This window comes from Salvelinus fontinalis, chromosome 19, assembly GCF_029448725.1.
Source record: "Salvelinus fontinalis isolate EN_2023a chromosome 19, ASM2944872v1, whole genome shotgun sequence".
Lineage (NCBI taxonomy): Eukaryota > Metazoa > Chordata > Actinopteri > Salmoniformes > Salmonidae > Salvelinus > Salvelinus fontinalis.
Genome location: NC_074683.1, coordinates 43,511,266 through 43,533,295, shown reverse-complemented (window position 1 = coordinate 43,533,295; position 22,030 = coordinate 43,511,266). Strand labels below are relative to the sequence as shown.

At 42.8% G+C, this 22,030-nt stretch overlaps 1 protein-coding gene across 1 annotated transcript in view; it reads left to right on the top strand.

Annotated features, from left to right (window-relative positions):
• Positions 1 to 22,030, top strand: part of si:dkey-100n23.5 (cyclic AMP receptor-like protein A) — a 117,511-nt gene that overhangs the window by 61,740 nt on the left and 33,741 nt on the right. Inside the window, exon 11 of the mRNA XM_055871672.1 lies at positions 491 to 573. Within this exon, the coding sequence (XP_055727647.1) occupies positions 491 to 573 (83 nt within the window). The remainder of the gene's footprint in view (positions 1 to 490; positions 574 to 22,030) is intronic.

Genomic DNA, 22,030 nt, shown 5'->3' with positions numbered 1-22,030 from the left:
GGGTACCAGAAGTCCTCACAAAGAAAATTGGGACAAGTGGGGACATTTTGCATGTTCCCCATGAGGAAAAATGCTATTTTAGGCGTAGGGGTTAGGTTTAGGGTCCGGGTTGCAATTAGGGTTAGAATTAAGTTAGGTATGGGTTAGGGGTTAAGGTTATGGTTAGGTTAGGGTTAGATTTAGGGTTAGGAGTTACAGAAAATAGATTTTTGGATGGGAATCAATTATTTGGTCCCCACAAGTATAGCGATACAAAACTGTGTGTGTGTGCGTGCACACGTATGTGAAACACCAGGTGGTGCTGACACGAGACAGAACCTCTTCTGTTGGCACTTTTGATGTTGCCAGGGAGATGGCTCTCTCTTTCTCTTTCCCATAGGAAATGGCCAACTGTCAGTCTCCTCTTGATACAAAATCTAGACTTTATCTATCACTCCTCTGAAATAGTGTGTGTGTGAAGTATTTATTTAAACTATCTCTGTCTCTCCAGGTGTCTTTGGCTGAGGAGATAAAGCCGTTGAAGTGGTATCCATCCGTTTATCTCCTGGTGTCTCTGTTCCCCCTCATCAACAGGTAAGACACACACAGACGAACCAGAGATTGTCATTGTCGAGACAGTGTGTGTCTTTTTAAGCATGTCTGGTTCCATCCCTATTTTATGTCGTCACACTTTTGGCTTCCACTCCTATCCTCCTGTCACCTTTTAGGCCTTTTTTTTTTTTTTTACATTGACAAGAGTTTAAGGAGATTCTCCAGAGGTTTCGGGAAAAGTTTTAATGTAATGTAATGCAGTTTTAATGTAATGTAAACATGCACACTTTTCACATCTCGACCGTTACCTCCGGAGGTCGCCCACAACACTTGCCTGACAGTTGCCCCCTCAAAGCAGGGCAGTGTAAACGGGAATTGTCTCGTTGAGCCCATCACTCGTACAGTATAAATAACGGAGCAATGTTTTTGAAACAGCTGAAATGTATAGGCATTTCTTAATATTAGTGACTTGTTTTATTGAGTTTTTGTCAGAAATTGCAGTAAAAGACCATATCTCAGAAGTTGATGCTGTAACTTTAAGGGAATCTCAGAACACCGTAATTTATTTAGGGGTGGCAGCGTAGCCTAGTGGTTAGAGTGTTGGACTGCGTTGGAAAGGTTGCAAGATCGAATCCCCGAGCTGACAAGGTACAAAATCTGTCGTTCTGCCCCTGAACAAGGCAGTTAACCCACTGTTCCTAGGACGTCATTGAAAACAAGAATTTGTTCTTAACTGACCTGCCTAGTTAATAAAGGTAAAATAAAATTTCAATGCAAAAGCGAGCAGGAACGCAAGCATTAACTGCCCAGTGAATGAACCTTTTCAGTCGCAATTTGCTTATTTTCATGTATTTGATTAAATGAGGCATGGTTTGTTCTATGGTAGGCCGAAAAGCAATCTAGCTATGATTCAGCTAACTAGCTGTCTAACCTGGCGAGTAAGTTGGTTTGTGAGGAGGATGCAAACATTTTGTTTAGCTTGCTACCTACAGTACCAGTCAAAAGTTTGGACACACCTACTCATTCCAGGGTTTTTCTTTATTTTTACTATTTTAGAATAATAGTGAAGACATCAACACTATGAAATAACACATATGGAATCATGTAGTAAACAAAAAAGTGTTAAACAAATGAATAAATAAAAATATATAGCCACCCTTTGTCTTGATGACAGCTTTGCACGCTCTTAGCATTCTCTCAACCAGCTTCATGAGGTAGTCACCTGGAATGCAATTAACAGGTGTGACTTGTTAATTTGTGGAGTTTCTTTAATTCTTAATGTGTTTGAGACAATCAGTTGTGTTGTGACAAGGTAGGGGTGGTATAGAGAAAATAACCCTATTTGGTAAAAGACCATGTCCATATTATGGCAAGACATCTCAAGTAAGCAAAGAGAAATGACAGTCCATTACTTTAAGACAAGTTCATTTAATCCGGAAAATCTCAAGAACGTTGAAAGTTAAGTGCAGTCGCAAAAACCATCAAGCGCTATGGTGAAACTGGCTGTCATGAGGACCGCCACAGCGGTAACCCAGAGTTACCTCTGCTGCAGAGGATAAGTTCATTAGAGTTAACAGCCTCAGAAATTGCAGCCCAATTAAATGCTTCACAGAGATCAAGTAACAGACACATCTCAACATAAACTGTTCAGAGGAGGCTGCATCAATCAGGCCATCATGGTCAAATTGCTGCAAAGACACCTATACTCAAGGACACCAATAAGAAGAAGAGACTTGCTTGGGCCAAGAAACCCGAGCAATGGACATTCGACCGGTGGAAATCTGTCCTTTGGTCTGATGAGTTTTAGATTTTTAGATTTTTGGTTCCAACCACCATGTCTTTGTGAGACGTGGTGTAGGTGAACGGATGATCTCCGCATGTGTAGTTCCCACCATGAAGCATGGAGGAGGAGTTGTGGGGGTGCTTTGCTGGTGACACTGTCTGTGATTTATTTAGAATTCAAGGCACACTTAACCAGCATGGCTACCACAACATTCTGAAGCGATACGCCAGCCCATCTGGTTTGCGCTTAGTGGGACTATCTATTGTTTTTCAACATGGCAATGACCCAACACACCTCCAGGCTGTGTAAGGGCTCTTTGACCAAGAAGGAGAGTGATGGATGCTCCATCAGATGACCTGGCCTCCACAATCACCCGACCTCAACCTAATTGCGATGGTTTGGGATGAGTTGGACCGCAGAGTGAAGGAAAAGCAGCCAACAAGTCCTCAGCATATGAGGGAACTCCTTCAAGACTGTTGGAAAAGCATTCCAGGTGAAGCTGGTTGAGAGAATGCCAAGAGTGTGCAAATCTGTCATCAAGGCAAATGGTGACTACTTTGAAGAATAAGAAATATAAAATATATTTTGATTTGTTTAACACTTTTTTGGTTACTACATGATTTCATAGTTTGATGTCTTCATTATTATTCTACAATGTAGTAATAGTAAAAAATAAAGCAAAATCCTTGAATGAGTAGGTGTGTCCAAACTTTGGACTGTACTGTAGCTCTGTATCATATGTATGACACTATGATAATTTTACTGTACTTGATATTCATATAAGAGGGTTACAATTTTCATTTTTGCTATGCTGGAAGTTACTTGATGAAGCAAATGTTGTTAGCTAACGTTTTCTAGCTACCAGCTGTGCCACTTTGGTTGTGTTATTGTCTTGCAGTTGAATTAGTGCATGGATGAGAAAATAAACCATTTAAATGTCTGCACATGCTTGTGGATTGTTGCAATTTTCAAGATTGTTTTATGGTTTTGTTGCATTAATCAAGACTGTAATATGGGAGATGCATGAAAAGTTGCTTGCATAGCTAGCTATTTTTTATTTTATTTTATTTTAAATTTTTCTCCCTTTTCTCCCCAATTTCGTGGTATCCAATTATTAGTAGTTATTGTCTTGTCTCATCGCTACAACTCCCGTACGGGCTCGGGAGAGACGAAGGTCGAGAGCCATGCGTCCACCGAAACACAACCCAACCAAGCCGCACTGCTTCTTAACACAGCGCGCATCCAACCCGGAAGCCAGCCGCACCAATGTGTTGGAGGAAACACCGTAACCTAGCGACCTGGTCAGTGCGCACTGCGCCCGGCCCGCCACAGGAGTCGCTGGAGCACGATGAGACAAGGATATCCGTACCGGCCAAACCTTCCCTAACCCGGACGATGCTAGGTCAATTGTGCGTCGCCCCATGGACCTCCCGATTGGCTGCGACAGAGCCTGGGCTCGAACCCAGAGTCTCTGGTGGCACAGGTAGCATTCCGATGCAGTGACTTAGACCACTGCGCCACTCGGGAGGCCCATAGCTAGCTATTTGAATAGTTTACATACGTCCACTTCAGTTTCACTACACGTGTCGCGTCGCCATCATTAATTTTCTACCTGCTACACAGGGGCCAGGGGAAGAGCATCTTTAATATATTTCATCGACTATGAATAAGTACAGTAGCTTTGGTCCAGTTTTCACAAAACTACTCATTGAATTGTTGCTAGTGGTTGTGGTAAATTATCCTTTAAGTTGTTTTTGTTTACATTGTGGACATAGTCAATGTAGCTAGCTAGCTAGAGTTTCTGCTAGCTAGTATCTTCTTGACTTCATAAATGTCAGTAAAATAACCAGTGGTGTATAGTCGAGGCCATATGCATGGCACAGAGCTTTGTGCCTTGCGTTCACTCCAGCATTCTATCTAGTGAATGATAGATATGCTGGAGTGAACTAGATAGAATGCTGGAGTGAACTAGATAGAATGCTGAAGTGAACTAGATAGAATGCTGGAGTGAACTAGATAGAATGCTGGAGTGAACGCACGTGTCAGCCATCAAGAATTGAACAATAGCGATCCTATTCTTAGACGCTGCAATTGGACGCGATGCATCACGAGCGCAACGTGGGCACTATAGCAGCTTTTATTCATTTCAAAGGAAGCATATCCTCAATGGCTGAAGGCAATGCAGCCCGATGGCTGTAGTGTAGCAGGGCCATTAGCCTACTGGCTAGTGTCTACCTGTGACATTTACGGTACATTTGAGCTTCGAAGCAAGAACATCACTCTCAGCTCGTGACATTCCTGTTGCTAATGTAAATTGAAAAGTGGATGTACATATTATGTAAATTGAATCTCATCCCGATACCTCTACTTCAACTTTATCTCTCTGTCCCTCTATCTTTCCTTCTTTCCATTGCCCTCAAACACCCCTCTCCCTTTCTCTGCCTTTATAAATAGACTGCTAAAAGATTCAGATTCTAAAGAGCACAGAGCTTTGTGCCTTAGGCAAACTGTGTGTGTGTTTGTGTTTGAACACCTAAATGAGTAAATTAGTTTTACTCTCCCAACTGTGATTTTTAGTTCCTGGAGGAGTGTATTTGTTTGTGTGTGTTTGTGATTGCAAATACTACTAACGCCCATCAGTGCCATTCATTTACAGAGCGCAGTTGCCGTGACTCAATGGTCACGTGGAATTTGAATGTGGTCATGACTAATGACCGCTGGTTTGGCGGCAATACGGTCACTGTAACAGCCCTGCTGGTAAAAGTTCCACCTCTCCCTCCCTTTCTCCCTCCTTCTCTACCTCCATTCTTTCTTCCCTTCTTCTCTCCCTCTCTCTGTCCCTCAATCTCTACCTCCCTCTGTTCCTCCGTCTCTTTTGTTTAACTTTGTGACTGGTTAGATAATGAGTTTTTAAAATTAAGAGTCTCTCCTCCCCTCCTCCCAGGGGGATGGTGTGATTGACAGGTCAGGGTTAGTAAGTGATTATCTGCGGCGGCTCCGCGTGTTGTCGCGGCGATGTAGGCAGAGACGCGGGTCAATTACAGGGTCAACATTTCTCAAAAGCTTTGAGTCACCCCTCCCCCTTCCCCTCCCCCCCATTCATCCCTCCATCCCCCATTCCTTCCCTCCCTCTGCGCCCACTGTCAGCTGATGACGATGACAAACTGCATCCTGCGCTAACCCCAGACCACTATCCGTTAACCCTCCGCTCTCCTCTCTTATTTCACTCTCCCTCCTTCTTTCCTCCTCCTTCCTCTCTGTCCTTCTCCCACTACATCTCTTTGTTCTTCTTTCTCTCATCCTCTCCTGCATTTCCTTTCCCTCTCTATTTATCTCTCGTTCCTCCACTCCTTCACTCTCCCTCTCTTTGCCTTCCTAGAGAACAGAGAGAATGAGATAAATAAATCACTCTCGTCTTCTACCTCCCTCCTTACCTGCTCTATCTCCCTGGCGCCTATTCCTTCATTAGCTTCTTCTCTCTTTCTGCTCCACTGCACACCCACCCTCCACCCCACTTCTTCCCTTTGGCTCATATTCTCCCTCCCTCCCTCCCTCCCTCCCTCCTCTGTGAAGCGATAGAGTGTGCAAAGTGTTTGTCACGGTGCTGTGGTGATGTCGCTATGCTCTACTGTAGGGGAGCTACACCGATCAGACAGCCAAAGTGTGGGTGTATGTTTCGTGGCTGTGTTTCTACTCTCTCTCTCTCTCTCTCTCTCTCTCTCTCTCTCACACACACTTTGTGTATATAGGGTCTGTTTGTGTGTTTAGACTCTGTGTGTGTGCACATCTTGGCTTTCCGTGGTTTATCTAGGCTGTGTGTGTGTGTCTGGGCTCTGTTTGTGTGTGACTCGGCTGTGTGTGTTTGAGTGGGGGATTATTTCTCTCTGAGCTCCAAAGCCTCCTAAACAGGGCTTAGAGAGAGGGCCCAGGGCAGCAGCCAAAGCACCTCTTTCTCTCCCTCTCTCTCTCTCTCCTTTTCTCAATATCTTGCTGTCCCTTTCTCTCGTACATGCTTTCACACTCTGTTTATCTTTTTTTTCTCTGTCATCTATATCACTTTCTTCCCGCCTGCCTATCTCTCTGTCTATTTCCGTTCCCGCTCATTCTCCCCCCATTCTCTTTGCCCTGATCCATTGCCATTATGCACACGGACTCCCACACAAAACATACTGTACACTTGATTTGTGCCTTCACCCTCTTTCTCTATTTCACACACACACACACACACACACACACACACACACACACACACACACACACACACACACACACACACACACACACACACACACACACACACATTTTTCATCTGTTCCAAACACAGGCTGTTAAATGTGTTAATTTGGCACCAGCTGTGGTAAATGGAAGTAGGGATTGGGAAGCACTTCTAGTTATTCATAGTGTTATATCTCTAGCCTCCCCTGCTTTCTTGTGGCTCGCTATCATAACACACAGACACTCACCATCTCCCTAAGTGGGGGAATGACACTGAAATCATATCACAGTATCAACCTGCAACCTCTGTCTCCTTCTTTCTCTCTGTCTTTCTCCTGCCCCCTTTGTGTTTGGGTGTGGGGGGGTGGGGGGTGGGTGGGTGTCTTTCTCCTGCCCCCTTTGTGTTTGGGTGTGTGGGGTGGGGGGTGGGGGGGGTGTCTTACTCCCAAATGACTCCCACAGCTCAATATTTCACTTTCTGCTTCTCACTTGTCCTCAGAGTGTTCATGTTGGAAATATGTCTGTCTGTGCATGCTTCAGATGTGGGTCTTTAACAACCCTCTCCAAGGAGATCTGATTTATATGCTTCAGGCTAGCAGACTGTGTGTGTGTCTGTGTCTGTGTCTGTGTCTGTGTCTGTGTGTCAGTGCACACCCTGGCCAGGCAGAAATTCCCACCTCCTTTCTTCGCTTTGAAAAAGGAGGGAGGAGATCTTTGAGCTGCAGTTATTATTCATCCCTCGGAGAGACAGGAGGAAGGAGGGGGTATTCCTTCTTATCTCTGTACAGTTTCTACCCCTGTACACTCTCTCTCTCATACTTTCCCTCTCTCACATACTTTTTTTTCTCTCTTCCTGTCTCTCCCTTCTTCCTCTTGTCACCTCTTGTGTATATAGTGTGTGACTGTACAGTATATAGTGTTTGATTGTGTGTCTGTGGTTTGTTCGTTCTTGAAGACAATCTCATTTCCTGGTGTGTACTTACCTCGCTGATCTCTCGTTGGCCCCCCTTAACAGCGGACTCACCCATCTGCCAGGTGTGTGTGTGTGTGTGTGTGTGTGTGTGTGTGTGTGTGTGTGTGTGTGTGTGTGTGTGTGTGTGTGTGTGTGTGTGTGTGTGTGTGTGTGTGTGTGTGTGTGTGTGTGTGTGTGTGTGTGTGTAATAGGACAGTGGATCCATTGACCATCAGCCTGACAGTGTGTCTCTCCTCTATTCATCTCCTACATAAACCACACACACACACATACCACAAAGGATGGACCTGCACTCTCCCACACAAACCAACATAGGAAAACACTCTCTCTCTTTCTCACAGACACACAGATAGGTATCGATTCTCTCCTTACACACACACACACACTGTTCCCCCCTCACTCCCTGACGCATCTTTAAATATTCATCACTCTGGCTGTGCTGAGAGGGCCTTAAACGCTGCCTCACACTCCAGAGAATCACTAGAGCTTACTGTATCATCAACACACACACACACACACACACACACACACACACACACACACACACACACACACACACACACACACACACACACACACACACTGTACAGAGGACACACAGCACAGAGGACACATAAGCACACACAAAAAAACACATACTCCGGCTGTACAGAGTGCACACACACACCAGCAGTGCAGAAGCATGCACATAGAGAGGCAGCATAAAGAGGCAGCATAGCACTTACACACACAAAATAGACACACACGAGGCAAACATGAACAGATAATCACCACAAACTCATTCAGTGTGTGTCTGAGTGTGTGTGTTGTGCTGTTGGCTCAGATGGCTTAATAGTGTTGTGTTTCAGGAAACAGGATGTCTCTTTGTTTGTGTTTTATTCCATTGCTGAACGTTCGCTACACTAATCCTGTGTGTGTTTGTCTGCGCGTGCATGCCTGTGTGTTAGTGTTACAGAGAGTCAGCGAGACTCATGTCAGATTGAATACAATCACTCACATTTCCCCTCTTCCTAGCTATATAAGAGGTTAAGGGGTGTGTGTGTGTTGACCCAATCATGAACCCTGATCAAAGAAGATTATGTATGAGAGTGCAACATGAGAGGGAGAGGGATCAGCATGACTTTCTGTTGTTGTGAATGTCCTTGCCTCCCTTTTAGTGGATGAGTGGAGATGTGGTTCTTCCTGTATTATCAGTCATGCTGGCAAGATGGTGCCGAAAGACATGGTCACCCTGTTTTTAGCTCATAGCCAACTTTACAGTATTACATTTTTTCAAATGTTATTTCTTACATTATTTGCTCGGGAACGTTTCTTGCATTATTAACTATAGCCGGAAATAAGTTTGGGATATTAGATCGATGGTCAGACTTTGTTTGAACTTGGAATTGCCTCGGGAAATACATGCGCCTTGGCAGCAGCTATTGGGCATCCATAATAAATACAAGTACATTCATCCCAGGGGCTGCTCCAAGACGCCGTCGCCGGAGAAGAGGAATAAGAAGCAGGCTTTTAGTCAGACTCAGAAGGCGGGCACACCATCCACTGCTTCCAAGTATATTACTCACTAATGTTCAGTCCCTGGACAATAAAGTTGACGAGCTCAGGGTGAGGATCTCCTTCCAGAGAGGCATCAGAGACTGTAACATACTCTTTGTCACGGAATCATGGCTCTCTCTGGACACACTGTCCCTGTCCACCGCAGACAGGTGATTGTGGTAACGTACAGAATGTCCATTTGTTCTCCCGATCTGGAATACCTCATCTTCAAATGCCGACCGCATTACCTCCTGAGAGAATTCTCTTCGGTCATCGTAGGGCTGGGCGGTATACCATATTTTACTATATTCCGGTATTGATGCATGGAAGGGTTTGGGTTTTTACCTTCTATTATGGTATTTGAATATTTGTTTGTTAAATGTGATATGCCGTGTGTAATGTCCATTTTTATAGTTTCCTACGCTACCTGAGTCATCTCTCTCTGCTCTTTCTCTCTGTCTCTCTCCATGCCGCTTTCCACACAGACGTAGCCCTGTCCTGTCACTCAAGGACCGCATGTTGTTGTTGCTTGACCAAGAGACATTATATAGAATTAGAATAATCATTATTTTTCTATGATTCCAACACTTCACCTAAGTGTTTAAATATAAATCAGTAGAAATTCGCAATTGCAATATTTGGTTAAAAATAAGGCCTAGATGTTTTTCCATATCATGCAGCCCTACGTGGCAGTGTGGAAATGATCTCAAATGAGGGCTGAAATTGATGAAAATGCAGAAAATTTATTTTTGTATGAAGTTTAATTGAACAGTGTAAAACAATCCGAATGGAAAGAGACGCATTTGAAATCACTTAGAATGTAACGTGAACTAACTCACGTTTGTACATCGCGCTGGTCCGTACAATTGACCTTATTTTAGTGCCTAAAAAAGTAATACTTCCAGATCAACTGTAATATCAAGACCATTGTAAAGCACAATTTCTCCCCTTTCCAACTAAATCAATGACGAGACCTTCATGATGCCCATCTCTGCATGATTCAAGAAGGCAATGAGCTCCGTCGGGTCTTTTTAAAAATGGCGGGTGGGGAAGCGAAACCTTTTGCATGATAGTGAGAAGGAGAGATGTTGTGTTGGGAAACAGCTTTTTTCACTCGATCTGTCCAACTTATCACCTTATCGGCTCTAAAATGTAAATAAAATACTATAAAGAGTTTATATAATGTGTCAGTACATACCTATTTAAAAGTTTGTGTCGAGTTTGAATCGTTTTTTTAGGGCGGTGCTAAAGTGATCTTCAGAAGTAAACAGTGGCTTTTGAGAGTCGTGATAGCTTGCAGATATTACGCAAAAAATGACTCGGTATCTGTGAGTCACTGCCGATGGGTTGATAAAGAAATCGTGAGAGAGAGATGGAAAGAGAGTGTGTGATTGAGAGGGAAAGGAGAAAATTGGTAAAGAGTGCAAAGAGAAAGATGGAAGGTGTGAGTGATGGGTAGAGGGAGAGAACGATGGAGGGAAGAACATAGAAAGAGAGAGTGATGGATAGCGTGTGTGTGTGCTGATGATCGACGACCGGCTCACAGATGGTGAGAGAGACAGGTGGTGACCTACTGCTGCAAACACACACACAAACACTTCTGTGTTGATTTGTATGCGTTTGTATGTGTAAAATATCCAATATCACTCCTGCTGTCCAATATCAGCAGGCCAAGTGGCTTTACACACATACACACACCAGTCATCCTTTGCCCGCAGCTAGGATCTCCTGCCTAGCTGCTAGGCTCTCTCCTGCTCTCATTTATCTTTCATTAGCCGCCCTAACATGGGAGAAACATGTTCTGCCTTCCCTCTCACTTTCTCTCTCTCTCAATGCGTGCACCTCTCTCTCTCTCTCTCTCTTCACGCTTCAACCTCTTGATCTCTATCCCTCTCTCACTGACACCTATTTCCCTCTCCCGACCGTTACTCTTCATAATCATCCCTGCCTCCCTTTCTGTGAAACCCTCTGTGCTCATCCCCTGTAGCCTCTCTCACACACATTCTCACCTCTCTTTTCCCCTCTCTTTCCTCCTCACTCGCTTTCTCTCTTTCTCTGACACAAATGTCTATGGAGCAATTTCAGTGCCAACAGAGATTGTATTTTAATTCCATAATTTTGAATTTCTATTAAGATATTGAGTTTGAATATAATATTTTTGAAGGTGTAATGCACAAATGTAATCATTTTATTAATTCATAAATTGAACTTGTATTTCATGATTTGAAACTGTATCTAGTGAATATTGCATTCAATTGTAAAATTATATTTCAGTTTAATGTAATATTCCAATTCAATAATTATATATTCAGTTTCAATTTGGTAGATATTGCATTCATTGTCTGTGTATCAAGTTTATAAACTATAATTTCAAGTTTATCAAAGTTATATATATTAAACATTTCAGATTCAATTCTCTAAATTCAGATTCAAAACCAGAGACAACATCCTGCCACATTGCCAGCCAGGAAAAGTAGAGGAGAACAGAAAGAATTAAGTGCTCACTTTAGTAAAAATACCTTTCTGACAGTTTTTGAAGCCAATGTGGCCTGTTTTAAATGTATTTTCTTCCAATGAATTTGCCTCTAGCGTTTGAACTGTTTCGGATATGAACTATTATGAAAAACTAAGTCTCTCTGGAATATGGATGATCACCGTGTTAGAAGGCAACAAAACAAAACCACAATTTGTCCCACATAATAATACAGTTGAATAGCCCTGTCATAGCCCTTCTAAGGATGCATGTCACAAGACTGTGTTAGACCACTTAGCTTCCTGATCTCATCCATATGGGATTTAGCTATCACAAGTCTTCAAGTCTCCAGTAAGGTTACTCGTCAAAAAAGAGTGGTTCATCGAACCATCTCAGTTACATTTCTCCCTCCTTTGACCTCCTACTCAGAGGTCACAGCACCATTATAACTGTCTGACGGCCTCCCGAGTGGCGCAGCTGTGCCACTAGAGATTTATGGGTTCGAGTCCAGGCTCTGTCGCAGCCGCCCGCGACCAGGAGACCCATGGAGCGGCGCACAATTGGGCTAGCATCGTCCGGGTTAGGGGAGGATTTGGCCGGCAGGAATGTCCTTGTCCTATTGCGCACTAGCGACTCCTGTGGCGGGCTGGGCGCTGTGCACGCTGACACGGTCGCCAGGTGTATTGTGCTTCCCCTGACACATTGGTGCGGCTGGCTTCCGGTAAGTGGGCATTGTGTCAAGAAGCAGTGCAGCTTGGTTGGGTTGTGCTTCGGGGGACGCACGGCTCTCGACCTTCGCCTCTCCCGAGTCCGTACGGGAGTTGCAGCGATGAGACAATACTGGGTTCAGAATCAGGCCTACTGTACAAACACAACACTTTTTCTGTGGCAAACAGAAGCAGAAGGATCTGTGCACCCCATTTAATGAGTGCAACAGAGGTGGTTTGGTGGTCCATGCATGAGATGAGTAACCTTGCCTGAGACCTGAAGGCGTATTCGTTTGACTGATGGGGTACTAACCCAGGTTTCCTGTGTGCCAGACAGTGCAACTTTTCAGGTCTCAGACAAGTTATTCATCACACAATTAGGGTCACCGAACCACCTGTTTTACACTTCACAGCCCTTTGACCTCCTCCTTGAAGAGACCTATCCAAGTCACAGGACCAATGCCTAGGCTTTAGCTCAACAGGCTAACACAGTACTAACCCAGTCACATGTTAACCTTATAATGACTACCATTGCCAGAGACTCGAAACTAATATGTCTAACACAAACTAAGACATGTCAAACTAACATGTCTTCAGGTCTCATCACATAACCATGGATAACCAAACCACACTCTTTTAATGAGTAACAATACTGGATCTTGAAGACTTGCATTAGTGGAGCACCGGGTTTCCCAAACTCGGTCCTCGGGACCCCAAGGGGTGCACGTTTTAGTTTTTGTCCTAGCACTACAACACTAATTCAAATAATCAGCGAATCATCTTGCTTTGATAACTTTAGTCAGCTGTGTAGTGTTAGGGCAAAAACCAAAATGTGTACCCCTTGGGGTCCCGAGGACCGAGTTTGGGAAACGCTGGTGGAGCAGATGGGGATCTACGAAACTCACTCCTCAGCCTGAAGTATTGCCCCTTACACAATCAAATAAGGCCTTTTTAATAGCTTGATGGGTTGGAATGCTTCAGGAGGGCGGTCATGTGTGTTTTCAAGGCAGAAGTCCTGATTTCGAGTCTCCATATGAGCTGAATCAGGGGGAAGCAGTACTCGCTAAGTAGGCAGCGAGATGTCCTTTATAATGGTGCCACTGGATTCAGATCTACAGTTGCGCAGGGTCAACCACTGGGGTCGCTGTGGAGTGAGTTTAGGGGGTGAATGAAGCAGATGGGGATCTGTGAAACTCAATCGTCAACCTGAAATGTCGCCTCTTGCACAATTGAAAAAGGCGTTTTTCAATAGCACGCGGGTTGGAACACTTCCGGACGGCGGTTACGTGTGTTTACGAGGCAGAGATCTTTAGTTAGAGTCTTGGTATGAGCTGAATTGGGGGGGGAAGTGGTACTCGTTAAGCAAGCGATGTGTCATCCTTTACATGAACTTTAGCTTTAGCTAGGTGGGCTCACACAGTCTTGTGACATGCAGAAGACCTGGTTCTAACCTAGTCAGTCACAAGATTAAATATCAGAGATTCTCCAACATGATAATAGTCCAGGTATTTATATATACTGAACAATAATATAAAGGCAACATTTTCAATGATTTCACTGAGGTACAGTTCATAGAAGGAAATCAATCAATTGAAATAAATAAATGAAGCCCTAATCTATGGATTTCACATGACTGGGCAGGTGCAGCCATGATTTGGCCTTGGAGGGCTTAGGCCCACCCACTGGGGAGCCAGGCCCAGCAAATCTGATTGAGTTTTTCCCCACAAAGGGCTTTATTACAGACAGAAATACTCCTTAGTAGTCAGGGATTTTTTTCAGCTCATGAAACTTGGGACCAACACTTTACATGTTAGGCTTAGATTTTTGTTCAGTGTATTTATTCCAGTCATACTTTATTGAAGGCCTTTTCAAAGTCAGCTATGAATACCAGGCCTGGTGTTGTTTCCAGTGCTTATCTTATATAATACACTGCTCAAAAAAATAAAGGGAACACTTAAACAACACAATGTAACTCCAAGTCAATCACACTTCTGTGAAATCAAACTGTCCACTTAGGAAGCAACACTGATTGACAATAAATTTCACATGCTGTTGTGCAAATGGAATAGACAAAAGGTGGAAATTATAGGCAATTAGCAAGACACCCCCAATAAAGGAGTGGTTCTGCAGGTGGTGACCACAGACGACTTCTCAGTTCCTATACTTCCTGGCTGATGTTTTGGTCACTTTTGAATGCTGGCGGTGCTTTCACTCTAGTGGTAGCATGAGACGGAGTCTACAACCCACACAAGTGGCTCAGGTAGTGCAGCTCATCCAGGATGGCACATCAATGCGAGCTGTGGCAAGAAGGTTTGCTGTGTCTGTCAGCGTAGTGTCCAGAGCATGGAGGCGCTACCAGGAGACAGGCCAGTACATCAGGAGACGTGGAGGAGGCCGTAGGAGGGCAACAACCCAGCAGCAGGACCGCTACCTCCGCCTTTGTGCAAGGAGGAGCAGGTGGAGCACTGCCTGAGCCCCGCAAAATGACCTTCAGCAGGCCACAAATGTGCATGTGTCTGCTCAAACGGTCAGAAACAGACTCCATGAAGGTGGTATGAGGGTCCGACGTCCACAGGTGGGGGTTGTGCTTACAGCCCAACACCGTGCAGGACGTTTGGCTTTTGCCAGAGAACACCATGATTGGCAAATTCGCCACTGGCGCCCTGTGCTCTTCACAGATGAAAGCAGGTTCACACTGAGCACATGTGACAGACGTGACATGTCTGGAGAGTCTGGAGACGCCATGGAGAACGTTCTGCTGCCTGCAACATCCTCCGGCATGACCGGTTTGGCGGTGGGTCAGTCATGGTGTGGGGTGGCATTTCTTTGGGGGGCCGCACAGCCCTCCATGTGCTCTCCAGAGGTAGCCTGACTGCCATTAGGTACTGCGATGAGATCCTCAGAACCCTTGTGAGACCATATGCTCGTGCGGTTGGGCCTGGGTTTTTCCTAATGCAAGACAATGCTAGACCTCATGTGGCTGGAGTGTGTCAGCAGTTCCTGCAAGAGGAAGGCATTGATGCTATGGACCGTTCCCCAGACCTGAATCCAATTGAGCACATCTGGGACATCATGTCTCGCTCCATCCACCAACGCCACGTTGCACCACAGACTGTCCAGGAGTTGGCGGATCCTTTAGTCCAGGTTTGGGAGGAGATCCCTCAGGACACCATCCGCCACCTCATCAGGAGCATGCCCAGGCGTTGTAGGGAGGTCATACAGGCACATGGAGGCCACACACACTACTGAGCCTCATTTTGACTTGTTTTAAGGACATTACATCAAAGTTGGATCAGCCTGTAGTGTGGTTTTCCACTTTAATTTTGAGTGTGACTCCAAATCCAGACCTCCATGGGTTGATAAATTTGATTTCCATTGATCATTTTTGTGTGATTTTGTTGTCAGCACATTCAACTATGTAAAGAAAAAAGTATTTAACAAGAATATTTCATTCATTCAGATCTAGGATGTGTTATTTTAGTGTTCCCTTTATTTTTTTGAGCAGTGTATTATCTCCAATGTATCGTCCATATAAAAAACCTGGCTGATTACGATGAATAATATCCAACAATGGCTGTTTAATTCTATGCGCTATGCATTTTGAAGTTTAAGGGGTCTCCAGTTTTTTAGGTGGACTGGATTTGTATATTTACCACATGGGTTCTGTTTCAGTAATAATAAAATCAGACCTTCTTGCTGAGTATCCAATAGTCTACTATTTTTAAAGGATTGGTTAGAACATGTTAATAACGGATGTTTGAGTACACAGAAACATATTTGATATACACTACCGGTCCAAAGTTTGAGAACACCTACTCATTCAAGGGTTTTTCTTTATTTTTACTATTTTCTACATTGTAGAATAATAGTGAAGACATCAAAACTATGAAATAACACATATGGAAACATGTAGTAACCAAAAAAGTGTTAAACAAATCAAATTATATTTTATATTTGAGATTCTTCAAATAGCCACCCTTTGCCTTGATGACAGCTTTGCACTCTCTTGTCATTCTCTCAACTAGCTTCACCTGGAATGCTTTTCCAACTGTCTTAAAGGAGTACCCACATATGCTGAGCACTTGTTGGCTGCTTTTCTTTCACTCTGCAGTCCGACTCATCCCAAAACATCTACATTTGGTTGAGGTGTGGGGATAGTGGAGGCCAGAAAATCTGATGCAGCACTCCATCTCTCTCCTTGGTAAACTAGCCCTTACACAGCCTGGAGGTGTGTTGGGTCATTGTCCTGTTGAAAAACAATAGATAGGCCTGCAATAGATAAGCCCAAACCAGATGGGCTGGCGTATCGCTGCAAAATGCTGTGGTAGCCATGCTGGTTAAGTGTGCATTGAATTCTAAATAAATCACAGACAGTGTCACCAGCAAAGCTTCCCACACCATAACACCTTTTCCTCCATGCTTTACGGTGGGAAATGCACATGCAGAGATCATCCGTTCACCCACACCGCGTCTCACAAAGACACGGCGGTTGGAACCAAAAATCTCTAATGTCCATTGCTCGTGTTTCTTGGCCCAAGCAAATCTCTTCTTATTATTGGTGTCCTTTAGTAGTGGTTTCTTTGCAGCAATTTGACCATGAAGGCCTGAATTACAGTCTCCTCTGAACAGTTGATGCTGAGATGTGTCTGTTACTTGAACTCTATGAAGCATTTATTTGGGCTGCAATTTCTGAGGCTGGTAACTCTAATGAACTTCTCCTCTGCAGCAGAGGTAACTCTGGGTCTGTCTGCCTTTCCTGTGGAGGTCCTCATGACAGCCAGTTTCATCATAGCGCGTGATGGTTTTTGACTGCACTTGAAGAAACTTTCAACGTTCTTGAATTTGTCCGCATCGACTGACCTTCATGTCTTAAAGTAATGATGGACTGTTGTTTATCTTTGCTTTTTTGAACTGTTCTTGCCATAATATGGACTTTTACCATATGGGGCTATCTTCTGTATACCCCACCCACCCACCTTGTCACAACACAACTGATTGGGCCAAACGCATTAAGAAGGAAAGAAATTCCACCTCTTAATTGAAATGCATTCCAGGTGACTACCTCATGAAGCTGGTTGAGAGAATGCCAAGAGTGTGCAAAGCTGTCATCAAGGCAAAGGGTGGCTATTTGAAGAATCTCAAATATAAAATAGATTTTGATTTAATTCCATATGTGTTATTTCATAGTTTTGATGTATTCACTATTCTACAATGTAGAAAATAGTAAAAAATAAAGTCAAACACTTGAATGAGTAGGTGGGTCCAATCTTTTGACTGGAATTGTACATTGTTTTTTATTTGAAAATGTATTTCCCATATCTGGGTAAAAGTGAAGATGCGCTCTGTCACAACTCCTGCTTGCAGACACACATGGGCTTTGGCATTTGCAACTATCCCACTTTTCACTTTTCCAATCACACAAAACACGCAGGCACCCCATCTTCCTACACACCCACACTCTGTAACGATGTTCGTCTGAGGAAGAAGGAGTAGACCAAAGCGCAGCGTTGTAAGTGTTCATAATGTTTTAATATAGCCTGAACACTGAAACAAAAAACAAAAGTGGAACAAAACGCAACAGTTCTGTCAGGCACTCACACAAAACAGAAAACAACTACCCACAAAACACAGGTGGGAAAAGGCTACCTAAGTATGGTTCTCAATCAGAGACAACGATAGACAGCTGCCTCTGATTGAGAACCACACCCGGCCAAACACAGAAATAGACCACATAGAACAAAAACATAGAATGCCCACCCCAACTCACGCCCTGACCAACCAAAATAGAGACATAAAAAGGATCTTTAAGGTCAGGGCGTGACACACTCCCCTCACATATGCACTGGCATATACCTAAACACTGGGCCTTTTATGTCCTCTGTTTGTCTTGTTTTTATTTCTAACTTGTGATTTCTGCGGGCTTTGGGTACTTTTGTGTTCCAGTTCCTTATATTTTGGGATGTATTATTTCATAAATTGTCCTATCTTTTATCTATTTAGAAATACTATACATAAAAATAATACATTATTTTACAACATTCTCTAACTTGAATATGATAGTGTATTTATAGTTTCTAAACTCAGCAAAATAAGAAATGTCCCTTTTTCAGGACCCTGTAAAAATCCAAATAACTTCACAGATCTTCATTGTAAAGTTTAAACACTGTTTCCCATGCTTGTTTAATGAACCATAAACAATTAATGAACATGCACCTGTGGAATGGTCGTTAACACACTAGCAGCTTACAATTAAGGCAATTAAGGTCACAGTTATGAAAACTTAGGACACTAAAGAGGCCTTTCTACTGACTCTGAAAAACACCAAAATAAAGACGCCCAGGGTCCCTGCTCATCTGCGTGAGTGAACGTGCCTTAGGCATGCTGCAAGGAGGCATCAGGACTGCAGATGTGGCCAGGGCAATAAATTGCAATGTCTGCACTGAGACGCCCAAGACGGCACTACAGGGAGACAGGACGGACTACTGATTGTCCTTGCAGTGGCAGACCACGTGTAACAACCTGCACAAAATGCTTGGCGCATAGAATAAAAAAAGTTTTGTCAGATATTATTCATCCTAATCAGACAGGTTTTTTACATGGATGATACATTGGAGATAATATAAGGCAAGTACTGGAAACAATAGAACACTATGAAATATCGGGGACACCAGGCCTGGTTTTCATAGCTGATTTTGAAAAGGCTTTTGATAAAGTACGACTGGAGTTTATATATAAATGCCTAGAATATTTCAATTTTGGGGAATCTCTTATAAAATGGGTAAAAATTATGTATAGTAACCCTAGGTGTAAAATAGTAAATAATGGCTACATCTCAGAAAGTTTTAAACTATCTAGAGGAGTAAAACAAGGTTGTCCACTATCGGCATATCTATTTATTATTGCCATCGAAATGTTAGCTGTTAAAATTAGATCAAACATTAATATTAAGGGATTAGAAATCCAGGGCCTAAAAACTAAGGTGTCATTGTACGCTGATGATTCATGTTTTCTTTTAAAACCACAACTAGAATCTCTCCACGGCCTCTTAGAGGATCTAGATACATTTGCTATCCTCTCTGGATTAAAACCAAATTATGATAAATGTACCATATTACGAATTGGATCACTAAAAAAATACACATTTTACATTGCCATGTAGTTTACCAATTAAATGGTCTGACGGTGATGTGGACATACTCGGTATACAAATCCCAAAAGAAAGAAATGATCTCACTCCAATACATTTTTATAGAAAGTTAGCAAAAAATAGATAAGATCTTGTTACCATGGAAAGGAAAATACCTGTCTATTTGTGGGAAAATCACCCTGATTAACTCTTTAATCATATCACAGTTTACCTATTTGCTTATGGTTTTGCCTACACCTAGTGACCTGCTTTTTAAATTATATGAACAAAAAATATTCCATTTTATTTGGAACGGCAAGCCAGATAAAATTAAAAGGGCCTATTTATATAACGAATATGAATTCGGAGGGCAGAAATTATTAAATATTAAAGCATTAGACCTCTCACTAAAGGCATCAGTCATACAAAAGTTATACTTAAATCCAAACTGGTTCTCTAGTAGATTGGTACGAATGTCTCATCCCATGTTCAAGAAGGGCCTTTTTCCCTTTATTCAGATTACACCTGCTCACTTTCGGTTGCTTGAAAAGGAAATAATCTCCAAAATATCTTTATTTTTTAAACAAGCCTTAGAAAGTTGGTTGCAATTTCAGTTTAATCCACCTGAAAGGACGGAACAAATAGTACAACAAATCTTGTGGTTAAATTCAAATATAGTAATTGATTAAAAAAAATGTATTTATCGAAGAAATGTTTAAAAAAGGTATAATTTTTGTGAATGATATCATAAATAGGACTGGTGGAGTAATGTCACACATGCAGCTAACACAGACATATGGAAATGTCTGCTCTACCCAAAATTACAACCAATTAATTGCAGCATTACCACAAAAATGGAAGAGGCAGGTGGAAGGGGATAAAAGTAAGGAACTTGTATGTCGGCCTTATATTAAAGAACATAAATGGTTAAAGAAAAGTGTGATAAATAAAAACGTATACCAATTTCATTTAAGGACCAAAAAACTTACAGCTGTGCCATATAAATTGCAAAATAGTTGGGAAGAGATTTTCGATGTACCCATTCCATGGCACATGGTTTATGAATTGATACGCAAAACAACGCCGGATTCAAAACTTCTAATTTTTCAATTTAAATTATTGTACAAAATTCTTGCAACTAATAGAATGTTATATATATGGGGGATACAATCTTCCCAGCTCTGTAGATTCTGCTGTGAGGAGGCAGAGTCATTAGACCATTTATTTTGGTATTGTCCGCATGTAGCTCGTTTTTGGTCACAGGTCCAGGAATGGTTGAAGAATTGCAACATTTGCGTAGAACTAACGCTACAGATAGCAATACTGGGGGATTTGAAAAGCCATAGTCAATCAATCAATAATATAATAATTATTTTAGCAAAAATGTTTATTTTTAATTTACAATCCGTGGAAGCTATGAGAATAGGAAGATTCAAATCTTTTGTGAAGCATCACAGCACAGTTGAAAAATATATGGCAAATAAAAATCCGAAATGGATGATGTTGGAAGATAGATGGGAAAGGTTGAGTGGAGCTGAAGGGTGTGACTAATAACAAGATAAACAATGTAGGGCATACGGGATCTGTGAAATGTGTATAGGTGCGGAGCTATTGTGAAATAGCACAGTTACAAGTGGAAATCAAACTGGATGGTCAACAGAAATAGAGGAAGGACTAAGAACAAACATGAGAGAACTATTATAAAGTAGACTGTGTCTGTAAAATGTGTATAAGATGTATAAATTGAAGGTAAAAACAGAAATGTTTATCAGTTTACTCCAATTGGGGGATCGGTATTAGGGTTTGCGGGGAATAATAATAAAGGTATACTCTTTAAAAAAAGTATGTATGTCTATGTAGGTATGTGTATGTATATATGTGTATATATATGCATACGTGAATGGATATATATATTTACCCCAAAAAATATGGGGGATTGGAAATGATGCAGACAATTACATTGGAAGCAACATTCTTTCCGCAATATTAAGCTGATCCACCCCCCCCCCCCCAAAAAAAACACAAAAAAAACCAAAAACAAAACAACAACACCTGCACAGGATCGGTACATCTGAACATCACACCTGCGGGACAGGTACAGGATGGCAATAACAACTGCCCGAGTTACACCAGGAACACACAATCCCTCCATCAATGTTCAGACTGCCCGCAATAGGCTGAGAGAGGCTGGACTGAGGGCTTGTAAGCCTGTTGTAAGGCAGGTCTTCACCAGACATCACCGGCAACAACGTTGCCTATGGGCACAAACCCACTGTCGATGAACCAGACAGGACTGACAAAAGTGCTGTTCTCTGACGAGTCGCGGTTTTGTCTCACCAGGGGTGATGGTCAGATTCGCGTTTATCGTCGAAGTAATGAGCGTTACACCGAGGCCTGTACTCTGGAGTGGGATCGATTTGGAGGTGGAGGGTACGTCATGGTCTGGGGGCGGTGTGTTACAGCATCATCAGACTGAGCTTGTTGTCATTGCGGGCAATCTCAACGCTGTGCGTTACAGGGAAGACATCCTCCTCCCTCATGTGATACCCTTCCTGCAGGCTCTTCCTGACATGACCCTCCAGCATGACAGTGCCACCAGCCATACTGCTTATTCTGTGCGTGATTTCCTGCAAGACAGGAATGTCAGTGTTCTGCCATTGCCAGCAAAGAGCCCGGATCTCAATCC